At 41.3% G+C, this 18,397-nt stretch overlaps 1 protein-coding gene across 4 annotated transcripts; it reads left to right on the forward strand.

Annotated features, from left to right (window-relative positions):
• On the forward strand, positions 1–17,661 carry LOC120424019 (peroxidase). Of its 4 annotated transcripts, none has more exons than XM_039588034.2 (8): positions 1–23; positions 282–498; positions 13,712–13,864; positions 13,924–14,100; positions 14,206–15,699; positions 15,764–16,042; positions 16,110–16,206; positions 16,439–17,661. In XM_039588034.2, exons 2-8 carry the CDS (start codon positions 479–481, stop codon positions 16,478–16,480), a joined length of 2,262 nt encoding a protein of 753 aa, XP_039443968.1. In that variant the 5' UTR covers positions 1–23; positions 282–478; the 3' UTR covers positions 16,481–17,661. The 4 variants fall into 4 exon arrangements, with proteins under 4 accessions (XP_039443968.1, XP_052562013.1, XP_052562012.1 ...); XM_052706053.1 differs by having other exon boundaries at positions 6–23; positions 302–498; XM_052706052.1 differs by lacking the exon at positions 1–23 and adding an exon at positions 117–134 and having other exon boundaries at positions 302–498.
• The last annotated feature ends 736 nt before the right edge of the window (positions 17,662–18,397 follow it).

The raw sequence follows: 18,397 nt of genomic DNA on the forward strand, positions 1-18,397 counted from the left end.
GTTGGCAGTTGAACTTCGTACGGGTCGGTTGGGTTTTTGTCTGCTCGGAAGCTCCCTCGTTCTCTGGTTTAAGGTGGTTGGTGAAGGTGAAGGGAGCGGACCCATTGGGCGACCCCTCGGTGACACTTTGAACGGTGGAGCTTTTTGAACGGGGATATCTTGGTGGATTTTTTTTGCAGTGAAGAAAATAAAGTGTGGTCTTGGTGATTTCTGGAAGATCGTGAAGCGATCTTTTTGAGATTAAGAAAAAACGAATAAAGTTTGGTGATTTAATCTTACAGGATTTCTTTCCATCCAGCAGTGATCGGAGAAGATGCTGAATATCTAAAAAAAAAAGATTCAAAGTGCTGTGTGAAGTGTGAAGACAAGAAGGGAGGAGTTGCTAATCAGTTTAGAAAGTGTGCCGTGTTTGTTCTGCTGCTGGAACGACCGAATTCAACTTCAGCTTCGGAGCGGACTCGCAGGAGGAGTCTTCAACATGGGCTCACCAGTGCTCAGGTGAGAGACCTTTCCAGAGCAGTGACTTGAAGCTGTTTTAAGCTTCCAAGAAAATCGAATATCGCAAAAACGCACGATCGTGCGCGCAACTTAACCCCGATTGCGTGACTTGTTTCAAACGAGTCCGAGAGTGAGAGTGCCGCGAGGAAGGAGGAAAACAGAAATATCAGACTCTGCCGACTTCCGGATTTTGTGCGCGACAAGGCTGGCCCAAACGATCAATAATTCATCGGAGCGGTTTATTTTTGTTAGCGGTTTTTGTTTGGTCTGGTTTTTGTTGTGATGTGTCACTGAAAAAGTTGCAACTTGAACGATCGAGCAAACGTGTGATTTATGAGCGGATGGGAATGATCGCGATCGCGATCGTCCAAGGAATGGTCTGTGATCGAAGGCAGTGCTGCCAGACTGTGAGGATTAATGGTTACAAATTGTATTACATCAGGCATTTTTTATCTACAGAAAAGTGCACTTTTAAGAAAGTATCATGAAAAACAAAACAAAAAATCTGGAAAATGGAAGTAAATTATTCTTAATGAGATCAAATTTATGGGTTGTTTGCCACTAAACTATTTGAAAAAAAAAACGAACAGATTTTGAAGCATAACAGTTTAATATATTCAATCCAAATATCAATGATTTTTTTGAGTAAATTTCAGCTGAGAAAAATAATCCATTTTTCAAACCAATAGACCCAAATAAAAAATCTTTAAAAAAAAACCAGTGACAATTTTTAATATTTCGTGACGAAATTGGGGTACATTCAATTTTACTCAAATCGTGCTAATGCTAATTTTTTGTTATTTTTTCTGTTCGTTAAAAAAATATTTGCAGGGTAACTTCAAAGTTAAGTTATATGGGTCATTCCATCTCAACTGAGTACACTTTTGGACTCGACCTTCACAGATTTGGACCAAACTTGGAGGGAACGTTCATCTATCGATAGTTAACAGAAATCCCAAGTTTGGTTCTGATGTGACCATTCCTCTAAATTTTGGCAGCGCCTTTTTGACGATTTTCTAAAAACCTTTTTTTTTCTTTTATTCATAACTTTTTTTTATAGAAAATTATCCAAGGAATTCGATGAAAATAAAATGTTAACCCTTAAATGCCCACATTATATTTTAACGTTTTGAGTATTCAAATACAGTTTTGACCTATTCCTTATATTTTTATTTGATTTATTTTATCACCATAGTGTTCCCCAGACAATTTTACATAATAATCAATGTAGACCTCAAACTAAAATAATTTTGCGCAGCACTTGGAAGTAAATGGTGTTCTTTTCAATAAAAAGGGATGAATCCCGCATAGTTCGGTTTTTATATGTGAGAAACTTATTTTGAATTGAATTCATAGGACAGAGTGCAGCGAAAAATCAAACATTTTTCAGTGAAATCGCTGTATCTCGCCAATAGTTCATTTTAGTTTGAGGTCTACATTGATTATTATGTAAAATTGTCTGGAGAACACGATGGTGATAAAATAAAACAAATAAAAACATAAGGAATTGATCAAATCTGATTTTTAATACTTAAAACGTGAAAATATAGTATTAGTGGGCATTTAAGGGTTAAATTCCTTGGACATTTTTTAAATAAAATGCAACCTGTAGAAAGTCTTTTGCTCAAATAATTGCAAAGTTATGATTAAAAGAAAAAAAAGTTTTTCAGAAAATCGTCAAAAAAGAGTGCGGTGCCAAAAATAGAGGGATGGTCCAATCAGCACCAAACTTGGGATTTCTGTTAACTATCGGTAGATGAACGTTCCCTCCAAGTTTGGTTCAAATCGGTGAAGGTATTTATTTACATATTTTATTGACAAAGAATGAGTTCTTTTGCCATGTTGAGAAAACTGATTTAAACGCAAACAAATAAAATTAATTCAAAGTTGGTCAAAAATTTAAGTTTTCCTTTATCCAAAAACACTCATTACTCTTCAAAACAAAGCAACTCAAAAATAAGTTCAAGTTAGTTCAAATCTGGATACTTAACATCACTTTCATCAATTTATTCAACTCAGTTTTGGGTAAATTTGGGTGTTCGATAGAATTTTATTCAAGGTTCGGTAAAATTCTTAGAAAATCAGAGCAAAAAATAATTAAATTTAAGTGAAGTGAAATATCTGGAAAACTGTGAAATTCAATTCACTCAGTTTTCGTCAAAACTTAACCAACTCAGAAATGAAATCTCTAAAAAATAAATAAAAAAAATTCGACAGCTTTTAAATCTTGACAATATTGTATTTAATTAAATTTGACTCAAATGAGGGTAAATTCTTCTCAAATATGAGTGCTAGTCAATTTTGACATTTTTCTGTCTGTTGCAAAAAAAAAATAATATTAGCAGGCTTACATCCAAATTAGGCTGCATTTTATTGGCAAAGAATGAATTCTTTTGCCATGTTGAGAAAACTGATTTACACGCTTTTTCAAAATAATCCAATTTTATTCATGATTCTTCAAAAACAAAGCAACTTCAAAATAAAAAAAATATCAAATCGGGATACTTTACACACTTTGGGTAAAAACCACTCAAATCTGAATGTTTTTTTTTGTCGAAATTTGAGTTGATTTGAGCGAGCGTGTATGAATTAGTTTCATCAGTTTATTCAACTCAGTTTTGGGTAAATTTGAGTGTTCGATCAAATTTTACTCGAGGTTAGGTGAAATTCTAATAAAATCAGAGCAAAAATTAATTAAATTTGAGTGAAATATCTCGAAAATTGAATACAAGTATCGAAGTTTGATGAAATATTAGAGAGACACAGTTTTTAGGAAGAGGAATTTCAATCAGATTAACTTTTTGCATTTTTTCCTGTGTTACGGAAAAACATGAGTTTAGATACCATCATTTGAGAAATTTGCTTTACAAAACTGAGAAAAATAAATCATTTAAGAAAAATAGTTACAATTAAATTTGGGCGATGATTTTTGGTATTTTTGAATCCTGGTAAAGTGAGTAAAGGGAAGTAAAAAATAAAACTGGTCGCAAAGAAATCGTCCAAAACTCAACTCCTCCTTTAAATTGTAAGATTCACTTATCCAAATTTGATATTTGTCAAGAAATTTCTTTTTGAGTAAGTTAATCTTCGACGAATAATGGGCGATTTTGGATGTGCGTGCAGGAAAAGGTTACGTTACACTCTCAAATCAAATTACTCATTTTTAGTCAAAATCGAACCTTCTCAGAAATGAGTAATACGAGGCATCTATCAGATTTGAGAGAATTTCTCTCAGATCTGGTAGAGTTGTACTCAAATCTGACAGATGCCCCATTTACTCATTTCAGAGTATTTTTGATTCTGACGATAACTGAGTGATTTTTAATGCGCGTGTACGTTTCTTTTCATACAGTTTTGGTATTAGTGAATTTCTCTGGAAATTTAGCAAAGTTACCCAAATTTTAGCGAAATCGCTCAAAAATTTCATGAAAAAATCTTCACAATTTCATTTTGGATATGGTTTGGTGGTGACAATATCCAATCTAAAATTTAATATGGGTTATTTTGGACTAGCGTGTACTGAACTTTAGTTTCAGTAAACGAGGTTTTTTTGAGTTTTCAATTCAGAATAAGTGTAATAAGTTCATGGAAATTTTATAAATTTGAAGGAGATATTTTGATGGAGTTTTGATGTTTTTTTTTTAAAGCAAATATTTTGTACAAATCAAAAAACCAATCTTGGAGGTTATCTTAAAATCAAAAATTTATAAAATAAACAAGCCTTACCCGACAAACTTCGTTCTGCCTGTTTTTCGTTTGTTGACGTTTTTAACTTTTTTGCTTATTCAGCCTCCTGTGATCAAAATTTGATTTTCCGTAACTTTTCCCATACAATCTGCAGATTTTCCGGAATCGGTGCCAGAGTGGCCAAAGTTGCAAATTTTTGGCGTAAGAACCTTCCTTGGACTTATACGAACCCAACGCAACAAAGATCACCTCGATCCGACGTTCCGTGTTGAGTTGATTCGCGTTCGAACAAAACCGTCGAAATTTTTTATATATATAGATAGATAACGAGATAATCAAGCTCTAATCCATCGCTCACCAAAAAATTTAACTTTGGAAGAATTTGATTTGACATTCCTCTGATAAGTTTATTACCCAATCGTTTTTTTATGTCATTAACAAGAAGACAATGAAATATTTCATTTCATTTTGATATTAATTTTACTGCTGGCAACACTTTTAGTAACAGGAAAAATGCTATAATTAATTTTGTGTTTATTCTAATGATTTAAAATTTAATTAAAACGTTAAAAAATCTAAACTAATTCAGCAAGCATTTCCCACTCGCTGGCAACACTGCCTCGCTACTACAATGTACATTTATGCAAACTAATTAAGTTATAAATATCTCCCCCGAAGCGTGTATCCTGCAATTAGACCGTCACCACGGCGACGTTCTCCACCAGTGTGACGCAGAACGTGCTATAAAAAGCCAGGCCGATCCGCTTCGGCCTACTTCGATCTAGTCTAGCTTAAGGTGTGAGTGCAAAATTAATGCATTCCAAAGTTTTTTGGGCGAGTCATCGCCCGGTTGATCACGTATCGAAAAAAAATAATACATTATTCATAAGCTCTAATCGAGTTCTTTTTTTTTTGGATTAACTGGCACCACTGCGTCAACGCGGGATGCTAATGACACTTCCCGCGACACCGAAAGGTTCGTCGCTTATAACGGGACTTTGGTGACGACGACGGTGTCATCTTCCCCGCTCGATCGATTTAACCTAGATTGGTTTCGTTTTGTTTGAAAGAATTTTTGAAGAAATTCAACGGCGAATCAGGCTTGAATCGTGCAAGTCATGCAAAGCTTGAACGCGATTTCAAATTGACAAATGTGCGGCATAGAGCACCGGGCGGTCGTTTGGACGGAGAAAAGCTAGAAAATGAAAGAGTTTGGATTGGTTTCAGAACAAATATTTGTTAACAAACAAACCGGTTTTTTCGTTTGATCAATTTTGAAAGTCAAACAGATTTGATTGTCAACTAATTATGGCGCGCCATTATGGCGCTGCACGTCAAAGTTACACTGTTAGGTAAAGCTAATCACTCTTGTAAGTATTTAAAGCAAAAACAATCAAAAACAAACCAAGGCCAACTACGACGCGGCAACCGAAACCAATCATTATCGCACTAAATTACCCGAATCATCGTGCGTAGTTAAGCCGCATCCATACACGCTCATTTCGGATGCCTCAAATTTGAAAGGAATAGGCCCATCGATAATTGCAACCTGTTGCTATTTCAGCCTAATCATATCGACTAAATTATCGCGCGACTTACAAATCGACGACGGAGGAGTCTCGCAAGAGCTGCTCAGAAAGATGAAGGGAAACTAATAATAATACATACAAAAAATACACTCCCTCACGATTTGCCCCTTTCATGAATGGGGGGGTTTGCGCTTGAAGGGGCACCCCGTATATTTACGTGTTTATACGTTATTCAATTCAAATTCCCCCCTTACCTCTGCCTTTTTTTTCCTGCGGTTCAAGCCGGTTTATCTTACCTTTCTGTTTTATGCGCGCCAAACCTTTTGGGAAGAAACCCAAAACTAACAAATCTTACCCACTCTGGAGGTACTCTGCACGCACGCATAAACAACCCTTCAAACCTGAGTGAAGGTGTTTGGTTATGCAAACGTTTACGGCAGGAAGAAGCGTCTCCATGACCACCGTGGTAACGTGATCAAAAAAAGGGTAATTTCATCGTCGATTTCCTCGTTTGGGCGAGGAAATCCGACGTATGCGTTGGCAACGCCGAATGTGACAGCAGCGTTGCCAGCGGCATCGCACTTTGACAGATTTGACAGGCTTGACAGACTTGCGTACTTACCCCCACACTGCTGCATCAGGAACAACTGCTGGAACCACTGTCAAAGCTGCGCTGCTTCGCAGCAGGAGGTATCTCACTTCTGACGTCCGTGTTAGGGAAGCGGTCCGAAACGAGGAAGACGGCAAATTGCACATTATTGGCGTGCTCGGCCAAGGTGTTGGTTTGCGCTACCTTGCGCTTGAAAATTGATTGAGTCTCCGGCCAGTCCTGTGTGTGCTGATGGCTCCGATAAGGCCAGAAACGATTACGGAGTCTGCGCGGCGCGACCATCTAGGGGTGGGAAAAACTGGATTGTATGATCACAGCGATATAGTGACCATCGCCGTGAATTTTGCGCTCGCGGTTTCCTCGTTCAAGCCTTTTTATTGCGAGCGGTTTGTGGCAATTCGTTCGAGCCTTGCACTTCTTGAGCGATGCGGATACGCGACCGCGATTGTGCCCAACGATATGCGAAAATTTCGCTGGGAAAACGTTCGAAATATCAAGAGAGTTGAACGCGTGGAGCAGACGAACCTGAAAACAATACCGCATCTGGCAACACTGCTCCGCCTGATAACACAATTCTGTACGCGAAAGCAATCGTTGTTAAAAGTAATCACCCAGCCGCCTTCGATTGACAGGTTGCTTCGAGTATTAAGGCCACCTCGTTGTCGTTGGTGAAAGTAAACAACGCGGCGGTCCCAGCAGCTGTTCGGTTGACCTAGATTCCCTTTACCTGCGCGCGCTCGTGAATAATGTTTGCACACGATCCGGCAAATCCATCAGTTGGGGAAGTCTTGCACGTGGTCTGTGACGTTCTCGTAGGGGAGAGCGGCCAGTTGTTTGACAGAGTTTGACAGAATTTGACAGATTCGTACTTACCACCTAAAAAAATGTCATTCTAAGTCAGAGGTACCGTAACGGACGTCGCTCCGCAATTTCGATCGCAGCGCCTCCTTTGATGATCACTCGCGCGCGCACGATCCGCGCTGGAATGTGCCGGCTAGAACCTGCAGCAGGTGTCATTATTATTGTGCGCCGCTTGTTGTCATCATGACTTGACAGAATTGCACCACACCAGCCTACTTGAGAGACGAATTCGCGTGGTAGGCGGTTGAGTCGAGCATAATGACAGCTTGAGTGAATTGCTGCTCATTACGGTGACTGCGCGCGCGCGCGATGTAAACAAAGCTTGCGTTCTTTCGCAAACCGCTGGCACCACTGTCGCAACGAATTTCCCAAATATCATAAATTGCAGGTCGGAAAAATCCGGAAATCGTCGCCAAGACGACACACGTTGAACTTTTACTTTCGCGACGATGATCATGGCAGGCGGCGCAAACTGGTCCCGCAGCCTACCTAGACGACGACGCCTTGGCGCGGCCTCACCGGTTATGTTGAGTCACGGCAACAAGTTCTCCGAAAGAGAGAGTTTGCGCAGACTCCAGGAGGATTCGAGTATTGTCCGCGGTGCAAGTACCCGGACGGGGAGGGGAGCTCGCCGCCGCGTACAGGTTATGTTGCGCGATCGGAATTTATTGAATAACAGAGAGGTTCCCCGCGGTCACTCGGTGCGTGCATAGTAGGCTGGAACTCCTGCGGGCCGCCGTACGCACACATGGCTTCAGCGCCTACTTCCTGCATCGTTGCAAGAGTCAAGGATCTCGCGTAAACCTTTAACGGCAGTGCTGCCAGCGAGCGCAATTTATGGCCACCACGGTCGTTAAAAGAAACAAGAGGTAAATGCTAAAAACATCAATCGCCGTGGGTACGCGAAAATCTCATCGTCACGTTCATCTCCGCCGTGACGGACGGCCTACTGTGATGATGCAAAAGAGCGACCCCCCTTGAGGAGCAGCAGCTGTCCCACAAACGTCATACTCGTTGCAACATTCAACGTCCATCCGCACTATAATGAAGACTTTAATGTCCATGAAGCGGCGTGTAGGAGGAGGATGTAGAACGGTTTCATCCCCCCATCTGTCATCGCGTGGTTGACATGGTAACCACCCCGAGGGTGGTGAGTGCGAACTGTCACTACCGCGGCCTACTCCGGTTGTTTTTTGCGCTGAAAAATTGACGGCGATAAATCAATTTTGTTGGCACGGGAAATAAATTTCAACTTGTTGTCAAAATGTGAATTACAAAATTGTACTCTAAATTGGGTAGCTTTTGTTGGCAAAAGTTTGACAGCCTGAACAAAGTGTTGCCAGATTTTCAAAATATTACTAAATTTGTTTTCCGTGCAATTGGGCCACAATCGGCCAACTCTGATCAGTGAAGGTTTCATTGAAAAATTGATAGCAATAAATCAGCTTGTCCTGCAACATGAAAATCGACAAAGGAGTTGCCCACAATGGATCTGTGGAAAAGTTATTAAATTTATTGCACGGTAATCTGAAAAAAATAAAAATTTATTAAATTTACTCAAATTCGGGTAAAAATAACGATAATTTGACGTTTAACGTTTACCAATTTCTACACTCTCATTTTGAATAATGTATTTATGATCGAAAAACAACCGAATTTTTGTAAATTAATTTTGAATGTTTTCTTTTTTTCGCATTTCTGGGTGAATTTCAAGCAAGTTTGAAAAAAAATTGAGGGAAAGCACCAACACTTGAGAATTCTCGTCAAAAATCGCTGAAATAAGGAAAGAGAAAGCCTCTAAAACTCTTCTTGATCTAAGATTTCAAAGCTGAGAAATTAAACTTGTCATTTTGTCAACACACGGCGGATCTCCTGCAAAAAGTTCTTATTTTTTACTCACAAAACTATTAAACTCTTGTTACAAACGGCAAACAGAGTTCTGAGTTAAACAAAACAAGTGACAGCTGTTTGTTTACAATATGAAAAATATGCAATCTTATACAAAAATACATATTTTTGACTCAAAAGATAGGATTAAATGCTCAAGCTGTTTGTTTTGATACAAAACTTGTTCGTTGACACATAAATACTGGTTTTTTTTTTTGAATGCTATTCTAAGGGAGCGTTTTTTTTAATACGTAACGCAAAAAAATGATATTTTTACCTCCTCCTCTCCCTTTGTAACATTATTTCCATTCTGATTTTAGAAATTTTGTATGGAGCGTAACACGGCCATCGACCCCCCTCCTCTCCAACTACGTTACGTAATAGAGGAACGCTCCCTTAATATTTTACCCTTTCAGGCCTGATTCTAAATAAGCACTTAATTTTCAAATGGTCCTTAAAATCCCTTTTTTTATTCAAAATTTTGGCATGAAAAGGTTTAATTGACAGCTGCTTGGGCCGATGCTAAAAAAATGGTTACAAATTGAAATAACAAGCCATAGTTTCAACATTTTAATACAAAAAGTGTTTTAAAATGGATTATACACTTGTTCAATTGTTTTGCAATCATTAGAAAAAAAAAAAATTATCAAAAAAAAAAACTTTTTGCGATACTAAACATCAGAAATATTTTAAAAAAAATCGACTCCCCACTCTATCCAACTGCGTTACCCTGTTCAAAATCAAATTTTTTTTGACAGCTCGCACCACCTACACTGAAAGAAAGGCCCATAGTAATATTACATGTTTTACACATGAATCTGCCCCATACCACTTTGCATGTGAAAGTCATGTGTAAATCACATAGAAAATTTTCATCGCGCTGCATGTTCATACCTAGTGAAAATCACGTTAGCTTCATGTGTCGTTTCACGGGACTTTCATAAGAAATGCTTATGAAAATTAAATGGATTTCACTTTAAAATCAAATGTTTTTCAATTGCTTTTCAAGTGAAGATTTTTGGTAACCTTTTCTTTTTCTTTTTTATATTCATGTTTTGAAATAAAAATGCATTTCGTGCATTCATTAGTTTTCCATTTATTTTTTAAATATATATTACACTTTTAGTCTTCTTCGAGAACACACGTCACTTTTTCATTCACACTTCACACAAAAAATGCTCTCCGTATGAGCAGCAAACCGTGCTCTGCGCCACACACCGGGACCCTCGCGGGTCTCCTTGGACATTTCCGGATCCAACATGCCTCGATGGGGGTCAGTCATCATCCACAAAAAAAAATATATATATTCAAATATGTACTTCAAAAAAAATTGAGGCAGCGGCGGCGAGAAGCAGACGATAATTCCCTGGAAATATGTTTTAAAAAATGGTTAGGCATAAATTGTTGTTCAAAGAAATATTTAGAAAATACTTACCATAGTTTTAGAAATAATCCTGCCACAATTTGGGGAAAAAAGAACCTCTTTTCTGGCAAATAATCCTATTTAAACGCGAGAGCTCTGACTCAGATTTAAAGTGAGTGGCCATCTTGACTGAGACTATTTTTTTCTTTTCGAACTTCAATATCAAAACATTCGATAGTAACGTGAAATTCACTTGAAACCTAAAGGAAAAGTCGATTGGGGTGAATCGAAGTGCAATTCACGTGAATCTGGGATGAAAATCCCATGAAAAAAGAATGGATCAAGATCGGTGTAGCTGACGCGGTTTTCACGTGCATTTATAATGAAAGTCATGTCTAAGTCAAAGGAAAAGCATGTTAATTCATTGTGTTAGTTTTTGGATTAGCTCACGTGAAAAAGCATGTGAACTTGCTATGTTGGTTTTTTTCAGTGTAGCCCAAAACAATATTTTTTGAGTTAATTCGAAGCGTGTACGAATTTCGTATACGATTCGAATGGAATTCGTGTTCAGAATTCGAATTGAACTGCAAGTTTGACAGTTGTTTGTTTATCAAACGAAAAATTCGCACGTTGACGCAGGAATACTCGTTTTTCTTAAATTGTGCGTTGACAGTGACAGTTTATAGCAGTGATGCCAACTTTAACGAGTTGAATCCGATTTTTTTTGTGTGAAATCTTTTTACGATAGCCTCCGCAATGCCAGCCACGATCCCGATTGTAAAATTGATCACCCTCCTTAAATCCGCTTGATAGCGGGCAATAAAATTAAAAAGATCAAGTGGCAAAAAACAAATTTGTAGACACTAAAATTCACTTTCACTTTTCCAGCTCCACAAATCGCGATCGCAAAACTAACTAATCTACCCCCTGAGATAGTAAAAGTCAAACTCGATCAGGTTCGAAACCCCAATCGGCTCAGTGCCTACCACGTTTGACGTTTGATGATTCCGAGTTGGAGTCTTGCGCGCGCGTGGATAGAATATCAATGACGGCCAGGCTTGCAAGAATGTCGTTCACGTTCACTTGCAAAATGGGGTCGTCCCCGCGCCGTCAACTGGATCTAGCCACGGCACTGCACAAATAATGCTAATAATAAGCCAAAGGAAACACGACCGTCGCGGGTCGTCTCATAGGTAACTAGATCGGTGTAGCAATTGGGCCTGCTACGTGTATAATCGTTATTCATTTTATTGCGGCGACCTACTGCGATGTCCTGACGCAATAGCTCTTGAACCAGCGTTGGTCAACTGTGGCTAGGAGCTGTCAGAAGGCGTGTACGCGCCTTCGCATAAATTTATTCTCGGGTGCGTTAGAGGGTATTAGCTGTCAGCGCACTGCTCAGCTGTCATTAGGGTTGCTCGGATTCGAAAGGTTGTCACACTCTTCATTACGGGCGCTCGAGGGGATACATTTTATATCCGCAGCGACATTTTGACGTGTGTGTCGCCATAATGCATTCTGTGAATGAAGGCTAACCTTAAATAAAAACCATGTTGTTAAGGCAGACAAGCTTCTTTGACAGGTGAGCGCGTTGGGAGCCTTTTCGACCGTAATGGGAGCGCTCATTATGGACCCCTCGACGCGGCACGCGCTTGTTGATTGTTTACGTGCGCTGCACCGTTTGGCAATAAAGTGGCATTTAATTTTCGGCAGTTTATGACGCGATTAACTGTCAAAATGTGCGCTAAAGATGCACTAATAAGGCTTCCTAGGCCCAGTGAAAAAAAATATAATTTAACCCAAAAATGATGAACTCCTTGTCACAGTGTCCTGATGCAAACAATGATCGAGCTCGAGCTGTCACAGCCCTGCGAAGTATGTTGGCTGACATTTCGGGCGGTTAGTCAAAAAACCAGCTAGAAGTCGCCTGACAAAAAAAAAATGATAGAAAGAGATAGGAACCCTGATGCAAACAAACGTCCAGCTGTCATGTAAACATACTTTGAATGTATTGGTAAATTTGTGACTAGAAAGGCTTATTTACACGATTCGCTGTCAAAGTGACATTTTCAAAGATTCTCGAAAATGATGCAAGTCACAAATTTGCAAATTCAAGCGATTATGTTGCAAATTTATGCATAATTTGCTTAACCTTAAGCCGATCTAGTTTGCGACAAGTTTGCCGCAACTTTGTCATGGCTTGCTGTTCAACGCGCAGTGTTGCCAGTTGGCCGAACCATTCAACCAACTACCAGAAGAAAGCGCAAAAGTTCAACTGCAAACGTCATTTTCCCACCGTTTTCGCCCAATAAAGGCACAACTTTCTTTGATTAGACCCATCATCATCATAGTCCGGAAGAGTACGCGCCAAGTTCGCATGTTATCTTCCTCTAAATCCGAAAGAGAGAGAAAAAAAGCAGAAGAAGTGCTCCATTACGGAGAAGATATATGGAAAATAGTACCTTCTTCACCGGTTGAAGTCGAAGTTCCCAGCGAGTTGACTCATAAAAAAGCAACACAATGCGGCACAACACTTCCACGTGATTCTTTCCCATGATTCGTGACGGGGTAGAGGGGAAATGCAAGCAAATTCGAGCAAATCAAGATCAAACGTTTCTTCGCTGCAAACTTTCGATTAATAATGCCGTCTGAAGGAGGAATTTGCAAGGTGAGCCTTGCGCTGAAAGTGACAGTTGACACCGAGATCAAATTTGAGTAAGAATTGAGTAAGGCAAAATCGAAGTGTATCGATCTGTCAAAACGCTACACGCTTACCAAAACAAACTTATAAGTGTGTTTAATCAAATGTTTTTTCTGCATGGGTGACCTTTTCAGCTTCTTAATCCGCAACAAAACGATATCGCTCAAGCCATTAGCCCCGCAGTTGACCTAATCGAAAGGGGCGTTAAAATGTAACCTAACCTAAAAGGTGGGCCGCGTGCGTATCATTCCACGAATCTAACTTTGGAAAAGTGCAACGCGGGCACGTGTGCGCACACGCTCCACAAGAACTCGAACCCAACCCAGCCTACTGCGGTTGTGAGTCACAAGAATGCGCCTACTTGGATCAACAATCTCTTGTGGCCACGGCAAACCACCACCAGACCACTTGTGGCGGTGGTGGAACCAATCGAGCATGATTTATGACAGATTGCGCCAGGCTGCGTTTGGAAACATGCGTTCACTTTTTTTTGAGTCGTCTACAATGTCGTTTTGAGGTCATCGCGCGGTTCTTGGAATGTCCTAACCACCTTTTTTCTCCGTCTCCGTTTGCAGGTTACTGGCGATCATATCGACGGCCGCGGTCGTAGCCGTCAACGCACAGTTTCTGTCCTTCGACCAGCATGACACCGGATGTGCGATGTACATCAACGGTCCGGGCAAGTCGTCCGCCTTCGACTACAGCTTGAACCTGTTCCGTGGAACGCTGTGAGTTTTGTCTTGACTTTAATCTTAAGAATCGTCGACTAACTGAGCTTTTCTTGCAGATCACCGCTGCACACGGAACCGGCCAACACGTGCATCACGTACGATGCCATCAACCAGGCCTACCTGGACGCCCGGAAGCGCATCCGGGTGTCGCAGCCCAAGGGCGACTGGAAGACGGAGGACATTGCCACCGTCGGCGAGCTGCTGCTCGACATTTCGATCCAGCTGGCCCGAACGTTAGTTGCTTCGTTTGAGCGTTTAGTTTGACATCTGTCAAACTGACACGTCAAATGCACTCTCAAAGGAAATTGGTCACATTCTTACCTTTTTAACCTTTCCAGCTACGGTCTCTCGTACGAGGACATCGAGAAGGGTCTGCCCTCGATCGACACGGCCAAGACGCTCATCCGGGAGGTGTGTCCGGCGTTCCTGTCCGGGGTGGAGTGCCGACCGGGCAAGTACCGTCGCGTGGACGGTCTGTGCAACAATCTGAAGCACCCGACGTGGGGCGCGGCGATGACTCCGTTCCAGCGTCTGATCGGGCCGCTGTACGCGGACGGAATCAACGCGCCGAGAATTTCCGTGACTGGCCACGAGCTGCCGCTGAGCCGTGTGGTCTCGCGGACGATCCATCCAGACGAGGGTTACCACGATCATGCCGGAACTGTATTTGTGATCGCGTGGGGACAGTTTATGGATCACGATTTCACGCTGACGGCCACCCCGCTGGACCCGATCAACCGTAACGATCCGGAAGAGTGCTGCAAGCGTCCGCCGCATCTGAAGCATCCGTACTGTAACGAGATCCGAGTTCCGGACGACGATTACTTCTACCGGCTGTTCAACGTCAAGTGTATCGACTTTGTGCGCGGATTCCCGTCGCCACGTGCCGGATGTAGGTTGGGATCGCGCCAGCAGTTCAACACGCTGACCTCGGTCATTGATGGCAACACGATCTACGGAGTCAACGAGAAGTTCACCCGCAAGCTGCGAACCGGCTACAACGGTCTGCTCCGGATGAACCCGGTGTTTGCCGAGTACGGACTGAAGGATCTGCTGCCGCTGAAGCTGGACGTTCCGGACGAGGGTTGCACGCGACCAAACAAGAGCATGTTCTGCTTCGAAGCCGGCGAGATCCGAGTGAACGAACAGCTGGTGCTGACCTGCATGCACACGCTGCTGGCCCGTGAACATAACCGTATCGCGACGGAACTTGGCCGCATCAACCCGCACTGGGACGACGAGACCCTGTTCCAGGAAACTCGCCGCATCAACATTGCCATCATCCAGCACATCACCTACAACGAGTTCCTGCCGATCCTGCTCGGTAAGGAAGTCATGGAGAAGTTCGGACTCCTCACGCCGAAGGAAGGCTACTGGGACGGCTACGATGAGACGGTCAACCCGGCCATCATCGATGCTTTCTCCGCTGCCGCCTTCCGCTTCGGTCACTCGCTGCTGCCGACGGCCGTGGAACGGTGGTCCAAGGCCCACAAGTTCATCGCCTCCAAGCGGCTGTCCGACCTGATCCGTCGTCCGTACGATCTGTACCGCGCCGGTGTCTACGACGAGTACCTGATGGGTCTGATGAACCAGGTCGCGCAAGCTATGGACGACTCGATCACCCAGGAGGTCACGAACCATCTGTTCAAGAAGGAGGGCTCCCGCTTCGGTATGGATCTGGTCTCGTTCAACATGCAGCGAGGTCGCGAGTTCGGCGTGCCCGGATACATGGAGTTCCGCAAGTTCTGCGGACTTCCAACCGCCGATAACTTCCAGGACCTGTTCGGATCAATGCCCAACGAAACCGTGCGACGCTACGAGAGCATATTCGAGTAAGCATCATGTAAACAAACAGCTGTCACCCGAACCTAACCTCCAAATTCTCTCCCCTAACAGACACCCCTCGGACGTGGATCTCTGGTCCGGTGGCGTTTCCGAGCGCTCCCTGCCCGGCTCGATGCTGGGACCGACCTTCGCGTGCATCATCGCGACCCAGTTCAGCTACGTGCGGCGCGGCGATCGCTTCTGGTACGAGCTGCCCAACCAGCCGTCCTCCTTCACGCCCGAGCAGCTGCAGGAGGTGCGCAAGGCCAAGCTGGGCCGCGTCATCTGCGACAACACCGACCTGATCGACACCGTCCAGATCTACCCGATGGTGCTGCCCGATCATGAAATGTGAGGTTTTGTTTTGGTTTGTTTAGCAAACTGAAAGTTTAAATGGGTTTGTTTTTGTTTTTTGCAGTAATCCAAGAGTGCCATGCAAGAGCGGAATCCTGCCATCGATTGATTTGACCAAGTGGGCCGATTACGGTCACGAGTCTCACTCACCTCATCAATATGTAAGTTATTTCACCCAATTTTGATTCATTTCTCACGAACGTGCACCAGCTGTCACCCGTGACAGCTGTCAATTGTGAAAACTGTCAAATTTACACAGTCATGCAAACTTCTGTCATTTTCTTCATAAATCATTTCTGAGTAAGTCTGGTTAAGATCTCATCTGATTCATTTTGGATGTTCGTGTATTTTTCTGTGATAAAAACCTTTCTTTTCTCAATCTCGAAAAAACAGCAATTCCTCAACGACATACCTGAGAGCGTAGGCTTCAAATAAGGCGCCCGCTTCACAAAACACCGTCCAGAGCCTGCTGCGACTTCTGTCACCATAAAATCGTTAAACCGGTAGTGAAAGAACCGTAAAACCCTTAAAATATGCGTGTAGAAGTAGCCGAAAAACTGAAGAAGAAAGCAAACGGGACAAAAACCATTTCAGAGATTATAAGTTAGATAAATCACATTTTACATTTTTAAGCCAATCTAAACGTTCTATTCAGAGTCTGTCTTCTTTTCTCTTCTCTGCCCCTCCTCCTAAAGCTCAAGTCTAGCTCTTAAAACTGTCATTTTACGACTATTGTTTCTCATTGTATTATACACATTCTTTCGTTTTTTTCCTCCAACACCCCCTGAATGGTATTTAAGCAAATATTTAACCCCTCATTCATCCTCATGTTAGAGAAAACAAAAAAAAAACGCAACCTCAAATTGCACTGCCAAACCGTCAACTGTCAAAAAAGAGTGTCCGATCCCTTGTTATTGCATTTTTATTGTTTTTTGTTATATATTTGGAATACCTTTTTGAAAAGAAAGACACTCAAACCCCCTCTCCCCCGTTTCCTTTTAGTCATTAAGTAATACCATTCTTTTTTGTTTAATTTTATTATTTTGTTTTTTAGAAGAAAAAGAAACAAACAAAAAGCGCTAAGTTTTAGAAAAGAGAAGCACGCGAGAGAAAGCGAAAAAAGTGAGCATTTATCTAGAGAGTCCCACACACGTGCTATTACACAAAAACAAACATCCCAACTATTTCCCACACACACAAACACTCCTCATTCTCCAGATTGCCATTAATTTTAAAAAAAAGATAGAGGAAAGTAAATCGCAGAGAAATGTCAACGAAATTATGAAGTTTCTTCAGTCGAATGCAAGATTAAAATCCGTTCTTTCGAAAATAAATCAAGTTAAATCAATCCAAGCAACACGGTTAGCATCCATGCAGCATGCCATGACATCTTAATTTTGAATTATATTAAATGAATTTTGATTTTTGTAAAATTTTAACCTGCATTCGATTGAAGATTGTTTTACATTTTATCATTAGAAGAATTTTGTTTTAACCCTTAGCTACTATCACCTCTACAATTTTGGGGAGTTGTAAATGCCCTCAAGCCTGAATACAGCCATTCTATCAAGTGTTTTTGTGTAATATTTATGTACATAATAAAACTGTTAAGTAATGAGTGTGGCGTTTTTCTTCCCTCCGAAATCCCTAATTTGAAAGTGTTGTCAGAAAATCATGAATTTGAAAAAAACGTGGATTTTAATTGAAAAACATATCTCAATTTTTTTTTTAAGATATGAAATCAAATTTTCAATCAAAATGAACATTACAAAAATCTGATATCATGCCCCGATTTGAGTCAGGGTATATGTCCCTATTTTGGACCTAGTACCTATATTGGACCTATTAACTTGATTTATGTAAATTATGGCCTTTAAACTAGGATTTTGCTGAAACCTATGAAAAGAAAGTTCAAGCAGGACCGTTTCCTACGTTACCTTACACAATTATGTTAACAATTACGAATATTTTCGCTATTCCAGCCACTTTTTCCAACGCCTTTCAAATTTCCCCAGTTCGTCGAGTAGGTCGAAAAAAAAACGGCTTCGTTGCTTATTCAATTTGCCTCTTGACACCACGTAAATTTTTCTGTTCTGCACTGGCATTTTTTTCATTTTCACCCGGTTTCCGTACAATGAATGTGTTGTTTATGAAACACTCTTTGATTTCTCGTCATCAAAACACAAAAAAAAACATTTTAATTGTAAAAAACTTAATTGAAAATATTTTTTTCAAATCTACCGCTTTAGATCAGTTTTTGGAGCTATTGGTCCAACAGTACAAGCTATCACTAACACATCCATTACAAGGTGTTTCCAGTTTTATTTTTGTAAACCTTAGAACTTTTCAGCA

This window comes from Culex pipiens, chromosome 1 (assembly GCF_016801865.2).
Source record: "Culex pipiens pallens isolate TS chromosome 1, TS_CPP_V2, whole genome shotgun sequence".
Classification (NCBI taxonomy): domain Eukaryota; kingdom Metazoa; phylum Arthropoda; class Insecta; order Diptera; family Culicidae; genus Culex; species Culex pipiens.